The 17,702-nt window shown below is 54.6% G+C and overlaps 1 protein-coding gene across 1 annotated transcript; it reads right to left on the reverse strand.

Moving 5' to 3' along the window:
- Positions 1-645: 645 nt before the first annotated feature.
- On the reverse strand, positions 646-17,258 carry PTGES (prostaglandin E synthase). The gene is made up of 3 exons (XM_004269106.3): positions 15,211-17,258; positions 11,754-11,836; positions 646-3,980 (listed from the first exon to the last, which is right to left on the reverse strand). The coding sequence occupies exons 1-3, from the start codon at positions 15,337-15,339 to the stop codon at positions 3,731-3,733; spliced, it is 462 nt and encodes a 153-aa protein (XP_004269154.1). The 5' UTR covers positions 15,340-17,258; the 3' UTR covers positions 646-3,730.
- Between the last annotated feature and the right edge of the window lie 444 nt (positions 17,259-17,702).

A 17,702-nucleotide genomic window follows, 5' to 3' on the forward strand; every position in this document is an offset into this window, starting at 1 on the left:
AAGCCCATTCCTGAGGCCAATGGCCTCCCAGGGACACACACAGAAACCCCAGGAGCCCTTAATTCTGTGGGAATTAAGGGGGTCCCCAGGTTCTGTCCCCGCCTCCAGGACTAAAACCAGGCCCCTTTGTCCTCTCATCTTTGCCTGTTCCTCCAAGTCTGTCACATACCAGGGAGGCTCTTGGAAGCCTGGAGACAAGGAATCCATTAAACGAGGGAGCCCCAGTGGTTCCCCAGAGGGGCCCTCATAGGAGACTGGGGAGCCCAGGTGGACAGGGCATACCAGCCATCACCTGTCTTGGCCTTCCTCCTTAGAAGTGTGTATACTCAGGACTTCCCTGGTGGTGCAGTGGTTAAGAATCCACCTGCCAATGCAGTGGACAGGAGTTCGAGCCCTGGTCCGGGAAGATCCCACGTGCTGTGGAGCAACTAACCCCGTGCACCACAGCTACTGAGCCTGTGCTCTAGAGCCCACGCGCCACAACTACTGAGCCCGCGTGCCACAACTACTGAAGCCCGCGCGCCTAGAGCCCGTGCTCCGCAAAAAGAGAAGCCACCGCAATGAGAAGCCCGCGCACCACAACAAAGAATAGCTCCCACTCGCTGCAACTAGAGAAAGCCCGCATGTAGCAAGGAAGACCCCACGCAGCCAAAAATAAATAAAGTTTATTTAAAAAAAAAAAAAAAAAGAAGTGTGTGTACCCGGGTGGGGGTGAAAGGTTCTATAGCATTAGGACCAAACGGGCAACATTTTGAGGAGAGGGCCCCTAACTCACAGACCAGGGCCCTGACCCTGGGGTCTGTGTGATACCCCAGGCTGGCTCTGGGCTTTCCTGCTCACTCAGAGCCCAGAAGAAGTTGCCTCCAGCCACCAGGCTCCAGTCAGGGGCAGCTCCGGTTTCCCAAGCCTGGGCTGGGCCCCAAAGTCCTTGCCTGCCCCCAGGCTGCTGCTCCGCACTGCCCTGCCCCCCAGCACTGCCCACACTTCGCACCACCCACAGCCCAGGGTCAGGAGGAGGCAGCCCAAGAGGGCGCCCCGCATCTGGATGGGGTGCGATCGAGGCGAAGTCAGAGGAATTCACCAGCGCCCAGGATGGCCTGGGGCGGGGTGTGGGTGGGGCTTCTGGCCAGGCCAGCCCACCCGCATCGTCTCACCTGCTGTGCTCACTTCGCCGCTGCCCAAGAAAGGGGCGCTGTGGTTCAGCCCCAGGGGCAGCTGCTCCGGGAAGCCGCCCCCAGCCCTTCCCCATCCTGGAGGGTTCCGGGTCTACCCTGGAAACATCGCCCGGCTTCTGCCAGCTGCCCCTCCCTGCCGTCAGGCTGCGCCTGCCTCTTCCCGGCCCCTCCAGAAACTGGAGGGACAGCTGGGCACTGTCTGCGTCAGTTTGGGAACAAGAGCCAGTGCCCAGCTGTCAACCTCACCATGCTGCCTTCCATGTGGCTTCTCGAAGTCCTCTTGGGACACAGACCCACGTCACTAACCCCTCGCCCACTTCTCCTCACCCTGGCTCTGAACCCACCCCACAAGGCCCCAAGGCCTTGAATGAGCCCCTTTCCGCCCACCCCCCCTCCCACACGCCCCCCCCCCACCCGCCACTTCCCAGGCACAAGACCCCGGGGGGCTGAGCTCTGCTCATCTTTCCTCAGCTGGATTGGACACGCCCCCAAAGCTGGTCTGTTTACGCCCATGGCAGGCGAGCTGTCACGTCCCCTAGGAAGCCCCTCCCCAGCAGGGGTTAGAGGCCCTCCCTGTGCTCCCACTGCCCACCCCCCCTTAGGGCACTGAGTACTTGGAGTTGTCACTGTCTGATGTCCTGCCGTCCCCCCACCCTGTTTGCCGCTCAGCATCTGAGGGGTCCCGGGGGCCGGGGCAGGGAGTGAATGATGGGCCAGTGCACAAGGGGCTGCTGTCTCTGCAGTTCCGAGGAGCTGCCCCCTCCCTCGGTCCCAGGGTCACAGGGTCCCTGTGGGTATCGGATGCCCTCCTCACCCGGGTCTGAGCTGGGTACTTTGCCCTCTCAGTCCCTCTTTCCCTGGTCCGGGAAGGGAAAGTATTAAAACACAAGCACACATCCTGGGTCTACTCCTCTTTTATCACATCCCAGCTCAGGGATGTTGGGCAAGTTACAGCTCCTTCCTGAGCCTTACTTTCCTCATCAAAAAGCAGAAATACCTCCTTCCTGGGGCGGAGGATCAAGTGGAAAAAAAACTGTGAACACCGTGCTCAGCCGATGCTTAGCAAAGAGCAGACACTGAATACAGGGACACGCGCTTTCTGTTTCCAGATGTGCGGCTGCAGCCCCAGAACAGAGACTCATCTCACCACCAGGAAGCAGTGCTACCCATCCCACCTCCTAGCACGGCTGGGCAGGGGGGCCGACTCGGATTTCTGGTGAGGCCTGGGGAACCCTGGGTCCCCAGTGAGGCCCCCACTAGGCAGACCCATCAGTCCGCGAGGGCAGAAGCTCGGGGGCTGCAGCGCTGTGAGAGGAGGCCATGCCCAGGTGTGAGGGGGGCTTCCCTAGATCCTGGAGGAAAGGGGCAGCGCTGGGGAGGGGGGTCTGGGGAAAGGCAGGACCTCACAATGGTTAGAGCAGTTTGGGGGAGCCAGACAGGTGGGGTTCAGAGCTGATCCCACACTGCAGGGAGTCCACCTTGAGCCTCGGTTTCCTCATGTGTAAAAATGGGCTTGACTGACCATCTTACTGGCCCACGGCAGGAGGCGGGAGGGTGTCTCCCAGCAGCCTGCTCGCTTTCTGCATGATTCAGCACCCTCGCTGGGTGGGTTTGTGTGTTTGCCAGAGACTGTGTCTTGTCAGTTTCGCCCCCAGACACAGACCCGCAAGAGTGTCGGGCGAGCCGGATCCCCAGCCAGCCTGGGCGGTGGTGGATGCCGGGAACCCGCCGCCAGGGGGCCAAGCTGGTCAGACACTTCATTAATGACTAAAGCCACATGCTCTTACTGCAAGAGTCCAGGAGAGACACATGATTCCCGGCAGGGGTGCACATTTGCGGTTTTCAAGCCTTGCAAATACCGAAGGAGTCAAAATTTCCTTTTAGCGGTTGGTCCTTCAAAGCCCGTTGTCCTTGAATGACAGCCTTTCAGAGCAACTAAAGCCTTGGGAAGAGAAGGCTGACCCTACTGTGGGCCCTTCCCATCGGCACCTGTGCCCAAGACAGAAGGATGCAGCAAAGGAATGTGGCACAGGGAAGTGTCAACAGGGCACAAAGGAGCACAACCCTTCTCCCACCGGGAAAGAAACTCCCACCTGCCGGTCCTGGGCCCTCCCCTAGAGGGGACTGGCAGTGGGCCCCAGGCCCGGCCATTGCCGGGACTCACAGGAACTTCCTAAAAATGCAGACGCCCAGGCTCCCCTCTAGACCAGCTAAATCAGCATCTCTGGGGTGGAGGTGAGAAGTCCTTATTTATTACAGCCCTGCATTCAGAGGGTCGTTAGGTTCAGAAACCTGAACTGAGTCTCTGCTCACCCTTCCCAGACCTGGGGAGGAAGAGGGAGGGATACTTTTCATGCTCTGTTCTTTAAGTGGAAGGATTTTCTATCAGTCGTGACAACCGGTCTCTAAACAGTTCCAATCGGTGGCTTCACCCAGGAATCCAGCTGGTTGCCAGGATACCAGGCCCCGGGGCCTATCACAATCTCAGAGGGGCACCTGGTCTCCCGGTGGCTCGTGGCCGGGGGTCTGGCGGCCGAGGAAGTGTCAGCGGCTGGTCACAGGTGGCGAGCTGCTTCCCAGACGATCTGCAGGGCCATGGAGGCACAGGGGAGCTGGGCCAGGGTGTAGGCCAGAGAGCGGGTGGGCGCCCGCAGCTTCCCCAGGTAGGCCACGGTGTGTACCATGCGGCCCAGGAAGACGACCAGGAAGTGCACCCAGGCAACGAAGGGGTCAGGCCCCAAGAAGGAGTAGATGAAGCCCAGGAACAGGAAGGGGTAGATGGTCTCCATGTCATTCCGGTGGGCTCTGGGAAGGCAAGGGGGTGCAGTCAGCCAGGAGTCGGCTTTGAGAATGTCCTGGGAGCTGAGACCCTCTGCCCCGAAAGGCCCCACACCCCTGGGGACCACCTCGGGGGTGCCAGACTCACGTCCGTCATGGCCAAGACAAGGAGATACCCCAGAGGCAGGGGCGACGGTGACTCCAAGCTCGTGCCGGTGAGCAGCTCAGAAAGTGAACCCTGTTAGCAGACCGGGAGCCACGAAGGGCTGCTGGTTGGTTTTCTTAGCAGCCCCTGCCATGGTCTCCCCTATCTTCCCCTCTGGCCTTGGACACCAGGCAGGAACAGTGGGGCTCAGTGGGGTTGAGTGAAAGCTGGGGTGCAGCCTCGGTCTGCCTCCAGCCGCTGCTCTTTTATTTATTTTTTTTAAATTTTGGCCACACCACGCAGCTTGCAGGATCTCAGTTTCCCGACCAGGAATTGAACCCGGGCCACAGTAGTGAAAGCGCCAAGTCCTAACCACTAGACCACCAGGAAGCTCCCCAGCCCGTGCTCTTTACCACCAAGGCAGGGCTTTTCTGAGGCCGTCCTCCTTCCAAATGCAGGTTCCTGGGCCCTCCCCAGAGGGATGGGCTAAGAACATGCATCTGAAATCCACGCCTGGCTCTGTCTTCTTCTGCCCCTAAATCTAAGCGAACCCTTCCTCCTCTCAGGGATAATAAGGACAACTTGCACTCGCTGGAGCCAGCCAATCGCCGGCCAGCGGCGAAGCTCTGTTTCATCCGCGCTATCCTGTTTCTTCCTTTGTTTAAAATATCAAGTGTGTGAGTATATGTGGTGGGGGGGGGAGGGGCGGCTGTGTATAACGCTGCCATAAAAAAATGACCGACAAAGAAAACTCATCCACTTCTGCTCAGAGTTGGTTCACATTTTCCATGATTCCTACTAATGGGCAGCTTCCTCTGTGGAGGGTGGGGAGGTCAAGTCCCATAAATTAGACACTGAGCAAATGACCAAAGCCAGAGATGGCATGTTGGAAGCGCAAATAAACAGGAACGCGGTGCCTGGGCCATGACCTCCCCCAAGGGCAGGCCACGTGTGTGAGGCACGGGGACGCTTCTAGAACTGCAGCCCCTTCTCCAAGCCTTCCAGCTGGAGTGCATCTCACCAACGCTGCACTAACGGGCCAAGCCCAGCCCAGCAGCCCCTGTGTGGGGACCTGCCGCGGAGTCCTCCGTGTCCCTGCCACTTGCAAGGACCTCAGGCAAGGGCCAGGGTATGTGGATGCTAGGAATTGGGCAGGGCAGAGGGGAGAAGCACTCAGCAACCCAGGGCGGCAGGGGTCTCTGTGGCATGACTAGGGTGGGTGTAGTCAGGGAAGGAGACGTTGTACTGAAGCCTGAATGATGAGGGGCCATCTGTGCAGGGGAAGAACTCTCCAGGGAGACGCATGGACCTGTGCAAAGGCCCTGAGGTGGGAATGAGCATTGCGTGTTCAAGGCTCAGAAAAGTGACCCATGTGGCTGGAGTGTGGCACGTAAGAGGGAGGGAGACAGGATAAGAGAGGGAGAGGGGCCTCATGAAGCAGGGTAAGGGGTCTGGAATTCAATCTGAGTGTACAAAAGCTCCCATAAACCCAGCAGGGCCTGGATCTTAGGTCAAACTCAGGACACCACAGTTGGTGTCTCTGTCCCCATATCCTGGAGCCAACATGAGTCTTCCTTCTCCTTTATTCCCAAAGCTTGACCTTGGGACACAGCCCCAGGGAAAGCAAGTCTACAGCAGGGCAGATCTCACCAGCTGAGGGAAATACTGCTAGATGCCCATGTGAGAGAAGCAGGCCGTGGCCAGATCTTGGCTACAGCGATGAAGAGGGGGAAGCTGAGGACTGGGGCCATTTCAATTCCTCGATCGAGCAAGTCCCTTAGCTTACTGGGGAAGAGGCAGCAACTGTTGCTCTAAAATCATGCTATTTAACCCCATGCTATTGAGATACATCTGTGTACACCAACATCCCCTAACACGCTATGAGACAGACACCTTGGAGAACCTATTTTACGTTAAGTCAGGGTGTCCTAGAAGGTGGTCTTCCTCCCACAGGTTGACTCATGAGATGGTACCAGCTGGGAGTATTTTTGTCATGTTGTATATTTCTCGGAAAGTTTCAGGAAAAGCGTAACTAGCGCATGAAACCCATTCAATGAGACACTTCTCCTTAAAGTATGTATTTACGTTCTGAGAGTGAGTCACTTTTTAGAAAGCTGTTGAGAGGATCGTCGGCCAAACCCCACAGCACAGGTGAGGGAAAGAAGTGGGGGGACACCAGGCACAGAAGAGGAATAAAGATGGGAGGGGCAGCCCTCCGTCCTGGCTCCAGCAACTGGGACTAGAGGATTCAGAGATCACCTTTGAGGGAGGAGAGGTGGCTGGGAGCTGAGAAAGACCCTCAGCCCCTGGGGTGCCCAGTCCCCACAGAAACTGCCATGGGGCCCCCACGAAGCCACAAGTGGCGCCGAGGACAGGCGTGATGCCAAGAAAGCTCATTCCTCTCCTCCCCGCCTCCCCTACCCCGGGATCCGAATCGAGAGACATGGAGGGAGTCACGTACCAGAGAGATTCTTGGGCAAAATGTGTCATTCCACTAATGACCAGTTTTTTAAGGTAAAAACCACTCAGAGCAAATTCCCGCTAGACTGGACTTGCATGGCTCCCTGCAGCGTCAGGCCTGCCTCTCCTGTCAACAGACACTGCAACACCGGCTGCCTTTTATTGCATCCGGTGACAGGACTGCGGAGAGAGCCCTACAGTTCCCCCCAGGCTTCCTGGGCAGGGACAGCTGCTGGCAGCCCCGCTAGCTCTCTCCTCTTCCCTTCCCAGGCTCTCCATCTGCACGGGTGATTTCCTTGAATTCAGGTTTGGTATGAGGTGACGCCTGCTTAGTTTTAAAGGCAGGTTATAAAATAGAGTTAAACCGCCTTCTTGAAAGGAGAGCAGAGCCCATATCAGATGGCCTGGGCTCACGAGCGATGCGGCCTTGGCAAACCTGCTTCTTCCTCTATTGATGCTAGTGCCGCCCTTGGAAGCCTACTGGGAGGCAGAGTGGGTTGGTTCCCATAAAGTGCTTAGAACACTGCCTGGCACGGAGTAGTTTTGCCCCAATTTAGCTGCCATCTTCTTTGGCACCGTCATCATCACCGCCAGCCCTGTCCCGGACATGATTGCTAAAGCTAATTTCAGCTCTTGGTTTTGTCGGAATCCCAGCGCCCTCAGACGCGCAGCCCAAATTCATAAACATTTTACGGTGCGAGGCTAGCAGCCTCGCACCTCCCCAAGGGTGCTCGTTAGACCCCTGGCCTCGGGCAAGTCTCTGTCTCTGGACCTCTTTTCACCATCCACAAAATAATGTGTTTGGATGGGGTCTTAAAGGGCTTCTAGGGCTGAGATTTTGTGCCCCAATCTCCTGAGAAATCAGTTCACTCAGATTAAGTCTCCGCACCGCACTCCAAATGATCAGAAATATCTCAAAGTCTGGGTCAAGTGTTTGTCTTCCTTCCTCGGGACGACGCAGAGACACACCCCCCCGCCGGCCCCAGTGAAGTTGCATATTCACATGAACTCAGAATCTGGCCCAAACCTACATGGCCGGGAGACTTCGATAGGAATCACTCAAAGGATGTGGCTGGGTTTCATCATTGTCCTTGAAACCTGGTTCCTGACCCCTCCCAGAGCTGGTCTCACATTTGGGCTCCAGCCTGAGCTAATCTGCAAGGCAGATCTGTGCTCCAAGAACTGAGACCAAAGTGCTTTCCTGTTTGTGCAGAAGGCGGCCCTGGTTGCACTAAAACCTCTGGTCTAATATTTAACTCACTTTTGCTTCCAGGGCGTCTCCTGTCAGGTTCCAGCCAGTTCTCCGGTAGCGGATGGCAGGATGTGTGATTCCCTGCGCCCTCGAGGTTCCATGATGTTATGTAAAGTCAGCAGGAGCCCTGGGGCCCCAGGAACCCCTAGGTCCGGCATAGTAAGCCCCAGTAAATAACAGTACATGGAAGGTCACCAACAATACTCACCAAATGAATATGACGTTATTAGCTAAGAGGTGCTCAAAGGGTGCTGCATTGGGCACTATTTACGAGAGCCAGGTTATAGAAGCAACCTAAATGCCCATCAACAGACGAATGGATAAAGAAGATGTGGCACATATATACAATGGAATATTACTCAGCCATAAAAAGGAATGAAATTGGGTCATTTGTAGAGACGTGGATGGATCTAGAGACTGTCCTACAGAGTGAAGTAAGTCAGAAAGAGAAAAACAAATATCGTATATTAACGCATATATGTGGAACCTAGAAAAATGGTACAGATGAACTGGTTGGCAAGGCAGAAATAGAGACACAGATGTAGAGAACAAACGTATGGATGCCAAGGGGGGAAAGCGGCGGGGGTGGCTGGTGGTGGTGGATGAATTGGGAGATAGAGATTGACATGTATACACTAATATGTATAAAATGGATAACTAATAAGAACCTGCTGTATAAAAAAATAAATAAAATAGGGCTTCCCTGGTGGCGCAGTGGTTGAGAGTCCGCCTGCCGATGAAGGGGACGCGGGTTTGTGCACCGGTCCGGGAGGATCCCACATGCCGCGGAGCGGCTGGGCCCGTGAGCCATGGCCGCTGAGCCTGCGCGTCCGGAGCCTGTGCTCTTCAACGGGAGAGGCCGCAACAGTGAGAGGCCCGCATACCGCAAAATAAATAAATAAATAATAAATAAAGAAAGAAAATTCAGGGACTTCCCTGGTGGCACAGTGGTTAAGAATCTGCCTGCCAATGCAGGGGACACGGGTTTGAGCCCTGATCCGAGAAGATCCCACATGCTGTGGAGCAGCTAAGCCCGTGCGCCACAACTACTGAGCCCGCGCGCCTAGAGCCCATGCTCCGCAACAAGAGAAGCCACCGCAATGAGAAGCCCATGCACCGCATCAAAGAGTAGCCCCCTCTCGCTGCAACTAGAGGAAGCCCGCGCGCAGCAATGAAGACCCAACACGGCCATAAATAAATAAATAAATAAATAGATGGATAGATAGATAGAATCCGCCTGCCAATGCAGGGGACACAGGTTCGAGCCCTGGTCCAGGAAGATCCCACATGCTGCGGAGCAGCTAAGCCCGTGCGCCACAACTACTGAGCCCGTGTGCCTACAGCCCGTGCTCCACAACAAGAGAAGCCACTGCAATGAGAAGCCCGCGCACCGCAACGAAGAGTAGCCCCCGCTCACCACAACTAGAGAAAGCCCGCACGCAGCGAGGACCCAACACAGCCCAAAATAATAATAATAATTAATTAATTAAAAAAAGAAAAGTGTTGAATTGGGGAATTCCCTGGTGGTCCAGTGGTTAAGACTGGGGTGTTTTCACTGCCGGGGGGCCCGGGTTTGATCCTTGGTTGGGGAACTAAGATCCCACAAGTTATGTGGTACAGCCAAAAAAAAAAAAAAAAGTGCTGAATTGAATTTCAGCTACTTGAGTATGAGCACTGTAGATGACGTGTCCTTTTGTTCAGAAATGAAAATCGTGTTGGGTGGGTGGAGACATCGTGGTACCACACGGGTGTGTGGTCTCTCCCTGGCACGGTTGCAGCCAATATAAACAATGTGTTCGTGACCCTGTGTAACCACCCCTGTGCCACAAGTAACACAGACCTCTCACCCCTTGGGAGAAGCCAGGCACTCCTCTGGGTGGCTGCTCTGAGCTGGCTTGGCAACCGGCTGCCCCTGCTACCCATCACACCCTTCTCCACTGCCCCGGAGAGTCATGCCAACCAGGTGGCATGAGGGTCACCAGTATGGATTCACGTATGGGTGAGGCTTTTGTTCACCAAAGTACAACGAGTGCTTAGCACAGTAGCTAGCACATGGCCAGTGCTCATTGAATGTTGAATGAACGGATAGATGGATGGATGGATGGACCTCGTAGGAAGGACTATATACTGTAGTTACATTAGAAAGGATGAAATGGCAATGAATTTCACTTTCTACATTACACATTTCTGTAATTTTTAAAAACCACAAGTGCATGTTATTTTCAATGGCCAAGAAAAAGAAAAGAATCTCTATTATTTATACCACTTGGTCCCACAAATTTCTGCCGGTGATTCATGGGAATGTGACAAGAACTAGGTGAGGGCTTGTGTCTGTCTCACTCCTGTCCAGCTACCCATCCTCCCCACACCCATCCCACGCCTGCTGACAACCCCCATCCCCTGGGAGTGCTTCCTCCTGGCTCTCCATCCCATTGGTGTAAAACTGCAGAGAGGAAACTGCTAAAATACCCACCACTGAGACTGGCTACGTGAAATTAACCTTTAGTCTCTGATGGAATTTTACGCAGCCTTTATTTATTTATTTATGTATTTATTTATTTATGGCCCCACATGTGGCTTGGGGATCTCAGTTCCCTGATGAGGGATTGAACCTGGGCCACGTCAGTGAAAGCACCGAGTCCCAGCCACTGCACCGCCAGGGAACTCCCTCTGCCTCCCTTTTTTAAGAATCACTTTTCCAGTAGTATTTACTGACATGGAAAGTGCTCATGAAATAATTAACTGAAAAAAAATCAGAACGCCCAGTTGGGTGTACCATGCACACCTAGTGTTATGAAAAATATTTAGACGACAAAGAGGAGACAGATGAACACGTTAACAGTAACAAGAATTGTGAGTGGTTTTCCCCTTTTGGCTCTATGTATTTTCAATATTAACCAAATGGTTTGCAATGACTAGTTCTGAGTTTTATAATAAGAAAAATTGCTTTAGATTGACTGGGGGATGCTAAGCATATGAAAACATGTTCACCTTCACTCAGAAATGCAAAGTAGGGAATTCCCTGGCAGTCCAGTGGTTTGGTCTCCGTGCTCTCACTGCTGAGGGCCTGAGTTCGATCCCTGGTCAGGGAACTAAAATCCCATAAGCTGCACAGCACAGCCAAAAAAAAAAAAAAGGAAATGCAAAGTAAAACTGAAATGTGATGTACATTTTCACCCATCATGTTGGCAAGGATCCACCCAAAAGTGGATACAGAGTTAGCAGGGTCGGAGACACGTCTCACACACCAGCTGTGGGACTAGACTTGTGTACCATTTGACAGTATTTCTTACCATTTGATCGCAGCCCGCAGTTTTGCTCACACTGACGCACAAAGGAAAATGAAAGAAGCTTCGATGCACTCTGTTCATAACACAGAAAGACTTAGAACAGCCTAAATGCCATCGGAGGGTAAGTGGTTGGACCAGCTACGGACCATCTATTTAATAGAGAAATGGCATAAATGCTACAGTGCCGACGTAATGAACGAGGCCCCTCTATGGGCTGCTATGAAACAATTTCTGTTATGTGAAGAAAGGACAGTATAAATCAGTGGGTGAAGAGTGATCCTTTGGGGGTAAAAAGGAAAAAGCATAGCGTGTGTGTAGTAAATGCAGGAAAAGTGTCTCGGAGAAGATGCATAAGACATTGGTAACAGCACTGGCCCCTGGTGAGCAGATCTGGGCAGGACCTGCAGGTCAGAGGTGGGAGAGAGACTGAAACTGCACTGAATATCCTTTTCTAACTTTGTCATCCTGAGCCACGATCACATATCACTTTTCCACGAGTCACTAGAACTTAAATTAATGAATAAATGAAAACAGTCTAAGAGGATCTGGAAGGCAGAAGACCTAGGCCCCCTGGGCATCCTCCAAGCCCCCGTGTTCAGAAGAGGGCCCGAAAGGACAGGCCATGATCAGGCTGAGGGGCCAGTGGTACTTGCCTGAGACAACGTTCCACATCTGGGTCGCTCCGGCAATACTGGAGGCCTCCGTGTCTCTGAGCATCCTCAGGGTTAGCAAAAGCCTGGAATACATCAGCAGAGAATTACCGTTCATGAGATGGACGGCCCAGTCGACTAGGTCCGCGGCGATGCCGGCAGGCACATACGTGGCCATTCACCAGCACCCACGAACTCTTACTGCGTGCGAAGTGCTGGAGACTCACCGTGAACAAGGCTGCTATGGACTAAATGTTCGTGTCCCTGCAAATTTCCTATGTTGAAGCCTAACCCCCAGTGTGATGCCTTTAAGGAGGCAGTTAGGTCATAAGGGTGGGGCTCTCTTGAATGAGATTAGCACTCTTATAAGAGACCCCAGAGAGCTGCCTCACCCCTTTGCCAAGTGAGGACACAGCAAGAAGATAGCCATCTATGGACCAGAAAGTAGGCCCTCATCAGACACCACCTCTGCCGGTTCCTTGACCTCGGACTTCCCAGCTTCCAGAACTGTGAGAAATAAATTTTTGTGGCTGATAGGCCACCCAGTCTCTGGCATTTTGTTGTAGAGCAGCCGGAAAAGACTAAGGAAAAGGGCCTCCTATCTCTGCTCTCGTGAAGCCCACAGTGTAATGAGGGAATTGCCAATGAACCAGGGAAGACCAGGTGGTGAGTGTTGAGAAACAGAAGACTGGGTGTGCTTTGAGAATGTTCACAGGAGACCCAACCAAGGCTGGGGATCAGAGAAGGCTTCTCTGAGGCAGTGACAGTAAAGCTGAGGCTTGAAGGATGCATCAACCTTAACCAGAAGGAGGGAGGGTTATAGCAATAGCATACGGAACAGCCTGTGCAAAGGCCCTGGGGTCAGAAGAAGAGCATGTATGAAGAAGGAAAAACCAGCATGGCTGGAGCATAGACAGCAAGGGACAGAGTTCCAAGATAAAGTTGCAGGGGTCAGCAGGGGTCCTGGAGGCAGGAGCCTAAGAATTTAAACTTTGAACTAAGAGCAATGAGAGGGTCTTGACAGGTCCCGGTGAGAAACTCAGCTCCACACCGACTAACTGCAGGTTTCTGAACTTCTCTGGGTCTCAGCTTCCTCATCTGTGAATTCCAGATCAAATGAGGTTCATCTACTACATGAAGAGCAAAGGAGAGAAGTGGAGACGCCCCAGCACAGCGCCAGGAGGGCGCTCGCTCGGTGAATCGTCAGTGCAAAAGAGGGACTTGAGGTCACACTCAGGTCATTGGAGGTCACACCCGTCGCTCTTGCTGCACTGTTCCCTGCAGGGCATCCAGCCAGCCAGCCCCACCAACCCCACAGCAAACCCGAATCTCTGTAGCACGTTTTCTAAATTGCATATCCTGCTGCTTCTGATTCATGAGCCCTTGAGATATCTGTTCCCAAGTGCTGGGGTTTTTTTTTTGTCCTGCCTGGTGGGTCTGCCCCTGCTCCAGCCCAGAGGTGAATGCAGCGCTTGTCACCATCAGGATTTCCCAACGCCCAGAATTCTTCTCTGCTGGCCCTTAAGTCATGGAATCACCAATTCTGATGGCCCTGCAGAGTCCGTGGGCCTGTGACACCTTTCTCAGGGTCTCGGCATTCAGTGGGCAGCTGTCTTGGGTGTTTGCTCACCCCTGAAGACAGCATGAATACAAGTTGGCCTGGCCAGGAGCCAGCGGCAGTGCAGACAGGGATAGAGCCCCAGCGTCAGAAGCATAAGCACTGCCTCTAGCTGGGGCCAGGGTCAGGCCTCGAGATACACTCCCACCAAGAGATCTCTGGCCTGTCGTGTCAATTCCAACTGTTAATAAGTAATGAAGACTTAACGCTGGTGGGGCATTTGCTCCGTGCCAGGAGCTGTATTCTCCTGGCACTGCTGTGACCATCCTCAGTTTACAAATGAGGAAATCAAGCTCTCAGACTTGCCCATGGTCCCGAGGCTAATGGGTGGAGGAGCCAGAGCCGGCATCCGTCACCTCCCCAGGCATCCGTCACCTCCCCAGGCATCCGTCACCTCCCCACGGTGTGGCTTCCCCAGCTCCTCCCTGACTGACTGAATGAGAGGGAAATTTGTGGTGTAGGGAGAACCGGAGCCAGCCCAAGGGGAGGTTTCCTTCTGCCACTCCCTACTGACCCGGTAGACAGGCACCCCAACAGGTTTGCCTCTTCCTTCCCTAATTCACATTAAAAGAAAAGCTCTGGGCCCCGCACGGCCCTGGTGAGAACCCCATCCCCGCCATGGCAGGGAGTGGGCTCCGGAGCTGGGCACCTGGGCTCCAACCCCGCTGTGTGGCCTTCACAAGAGATGTCTCCTGTCTGAGTTCAGGTTCCTCAACTGGATGAGAAGCTGAATATGCCCCCACGCCGACTCCCCCCGCCCCCCAGGCGGTGGTGGGGATTAAACGCTCCATGGAAGGACTCAATGGGTGAACGCGGCTGTCTCCGCTTGCTGCCTGTATCTTGCATCCCAGGATGGGCCGGGGCAGGGAGAAGTCAGCACGATGCGTGTGCCTCTGCTTTGGGAGTTCGTTCACCCGGGGAGCTGCCCTGCCTTCGGTCCTGCCCGTACCTGCTAAGCCCTGCTGCTGAGCAACCTTCCTCTCCCCAGTGTCCACCCCCGGCATGGCACGACGTGGGCGCCGGCCTTTCTCGCCTCGGAACTGGACGAAGGGGCACGGTCGGAAACAACGCCTCTCTGAAATACCTGGGGGGATGATCAGAGGTACCCCTGGGCTTCTCTTTGTCTAACAGGACGGCTGCTGCCACTTCCCTGGCCCTGGCTGCCCCGCGGGCTAGCGGCCGCACTGGAACAGGTCCACCCGCCCCCTTGCTCCCCCCCCCCGCCCCGCCCGCCCCCACCGGCTCAGATCTTGGCGTCTTTATTGCTGTTTTGGCTCCAGGATTCGGATTGGCGGATCGGTGGGGGAAATTCCTCCCTGAGAACTTCAGCGCAGCCTGCCTGAGACCTGGCCTCTGGAGGGAGGCTGCGGTGGGTTTGGGAGCGACCTTGCCGGGCGAGCTGGGAATTTCCACTTAAAGGCTTCTCTGGCCTCCTGTTCTGCCGGTTCCCACCCCACCCAAACATCAGATCTCCGGTGCGGGAAGCCGCCAGGTCGGACGGAGGCTGAATGCTGCCTCACTCCACCCTCTGGGACCTGCTTTTCTCTGAGCCGCCGGCCTAGCTCAGCGGGACTCGTGGAGTCCTGCTGTGCCGAGAACTCACCTGGTGGCACGGCAAATGGTAAATGCTCTTAAAACAGAGGAAAAGGAGGTGCAGGCCCCGCTGAAACCAAGGGCCGCAGAGAAGCCATCCCAAAGGGCTGCGAGAGGCACCTGGTCCCGAGCCCGCTCGCTCAAACTCTGGCCCCGAAAACATCTGGGCCAAGGGTCCCGTCCCCAACCTTCCCGGCGGTGGGAGAAGGGAGCGCACGCGGGGCTGGGGTCCCCGAGGGCGGCACGTACCTTCTTCCGAAGCCTCACTTGGCCCGTGATGATGGCCACCACGTACATCTTGATGACTAGCAGCGTGCTGCAGAGCAGGAAGGCCGGGAGCACCCGGCCGCTCATCAGCTCCAGGCCGGGGGGAGGCATCTCGGCGGTGGCAGCAGCGGCGGCAGCTCCGGGAGAGACAGCGAGCGGCTGCGAGCTCGGGCGCGTGGCTCTGTCTCCGAGAGCAGGGAGGGGCGGGGAGAGCACGCGGGAGGCTTGTCTGCACTCGGCACCCGCCCACCTCCCAGCAGCCGCAACTTCTGCCCCCAGATGCTGGGAGAAGCAGAGAGCCAGGGGGGCTCCCGATCGGGCCCCTGGCCCCGCCCCACCCCTCCCTGGCAAATCCTTAAACACTTTCTAATCAGTTTCCTCAATCTGTCAAGTGGTGGGGGGGGTGGATGGCAGTGCCTGTCTTCAGGGCGTGCAGCAAAGCCAGGAGCCTGGCAGGACTTCCACAGGTGGCAGAGTCACTGATCTGTGGCCACCGCCCTGAGGGTCAGGGTGTGAGAACCAAGCTATCTGTCCCCACGTTCAGCCTGGACACTTGAGCCACAGCCAGACCTACACTGATGTGACTTTGCTGAATTGTGCTCCTCCTACCCCCGCCCCCAAAGATGTCCACATCCCAGTCTCCAGAGCCTGTGAATATGTCACAGAACGTGGCAAAGGGCCTTTGCAAGGGCTGAGTAAATGTCTTAAAATGGAGAGATTATCCTGGATTCTCTGTGAATGCAGTTGAATCAGAAGGGTCCTCCTAAGAGAGAGGCGGTAGAATTAGGGGGAGAAAAGATGTGAAGACAGCAGAGGTCAGAGAGGAGAGAAGATGCTACACTGCTAGCCTTGAAGGTGAAAGGAAGGTGCACCATAAAACGCAGGTGGCCTCTAGGAGCTGGACAAGACAAGGAGACAAATTCTCCCCCAGAACCAGCCTTGTGGACACCTCGACTTTAGCCACCGAAATCGATTTTGGACTTCTGGCCTCCAGAGCTGTGAGACAGCAGATGTGTGTTGTTTTATGCCACTACATTGGTGTTCATTTGTTACAGCAACTGTAGGAAACTAGCACAGTGGTCTACTGTCTTTTTCAGTATCACTTTACTTTGCCAGGAGACTCCCAGGCAAATGGTTTCATTGTTCATCACAGGAACTTCCCAAAAGAGCCAGTTCTTCGGTAGAAAGCATCAAGAGCTCGTGACCCCTTTGAATCCCCTGCTTCAAAATCCTCACCCTGTTGTGTCCTCCCCTCCCCTTGGCCCCCTTCCCCAGGTTTGGGGTGGGACCTCGGTAGAGGCAGGGATCTTATCCCTTTAGTTTTGCCAACACGGCTTGCTCCTGCTTGCAGGGGCACCCTGTGGAAGTGGGGAAGAGGGAAAACTCAGCTTCCAGTGCCCACTCCAAACTTGGACCTGCCCAGAGGGACAGCAGTGTCAGTCTTGTTACCTGAAAATTGGGTTCACCTCTTGGTGGGTGTTGAGCTGAAAGACACACGAGCCAAAGATGGGGGGAAGGAAGGATTTATTACTTGCAGCAAGTAAGGCGGACACCGGGGAGCTTTCCCAAAGCAGTGTCTGTTAACAGCAAAAGCGGGGAAGTTTTAAGCTGAGGGTATATGCGTATGCATAGAGGGGCTCGAGCAGAGGAGAATTCAGCGCAGAATTGGAGCAGAGGTCAACCGCATCCAAGCTTTAGGTGATTGAAGTCAGGAGGGTCAGAAAATGTTAGAGTCACCGTCCCCTAGGTTTCAGTAGATCTGGTGGTCGGGCGCCTGAGGGGGGTGTTTAAATTCTGCAAAACATCTCGGGAAAGTGCTTCAGGCTATTGAAGCATCATTGAAACAGAACCAGGAGTTGTAACAACTGATAAATTATCTTTGTTATTGTTATTCCTCCTGCCTGATAACAGTTTGTTGTTTTGTTCCCTTAAGCTCCTTATTGCTGAGATCTGTTCAAGGACTAGCACTGTGGCCACAGCTTAGATCACAAAATGGCTTAGGTCAAAATGGCTTCTCTTACGTCAAAAAACTATACCTGGTTCTTTTCCTCCGGGCACCCCCTACCTTAACTGCTTACAGCCTGGCTTGTACCCCAAAGCAGCAGAGACCAAGGAAAGACCTGGCCAGAGGGCAAAGACACTTGCTCTGAACTCTAGAGCCAGACTCCGCTGCCATCAAACCCCAGAGCCAGCCCTCAGTGGCAGCTGTGTGGCTTTGGGCAAGCAACGTCCCTCTCTGAACCCACTTCTTCAACTGTCAAATGCAGCCGACGGTCAGTCACTCCCCACAGCAGCTGTGGGAACCAGGAAGAATCATGTCTAATTATCAGGCACCTGGCACATAGTCGGCCCTTCATCTGCAGAAGCCTCTGAGCCTCAGTTTCCCCTTCCTCAAAACGGGAATAATGATGCCTACCTAGCAGGGTTGCCAGGAGGGAGACTCTTGGAAACCCCCCCGCCGCTGAGGCTGGGGG

The sequence above is a fragment of the Orcinus orca genome, chromosome 6 (genome assembly GCF_937001465.1).
Source record: "Orcinus orca chromosome 6, mOrcOrc1.1, whole genome shotgun sequence".
In the NCBI taxonomy this organism is placed as follows: domain Eukaryota; kingdom Metazoa; phylum Chordata; class Mammalia; order Artiodactyla; family Delphinidae; genus Orcinus; species Orcinus orca.

What these genes read in the sequence shown, in the direction of transcription:
- PTGES (XM_004269106.3), bottom strand. Translation starts at nt 15,339, where the DNA reads ATGCCTCCCCCCGGCCTGGAGCTGATGAGCGGCCGGGTGCTCCCGGCC. An exon ending in AAGTGAGGCTTCGGAAGAAG is followed by an intron (nt 11,837 to 15,210) that starts GTACGTGCCGCC and finishes GATGTATTCCAG; the next exon opens with GCTTTTGCTAACCCTGAGGA. An exon ending in GATGTGGAACGTTGTCTCAG is followed by an intron (nt 3,981 to 11,753) that starts GCAAGTACCACT and finishes TTGCCTTCCCAG; the next exon opens with AGCCCACCGGAATGACATGG.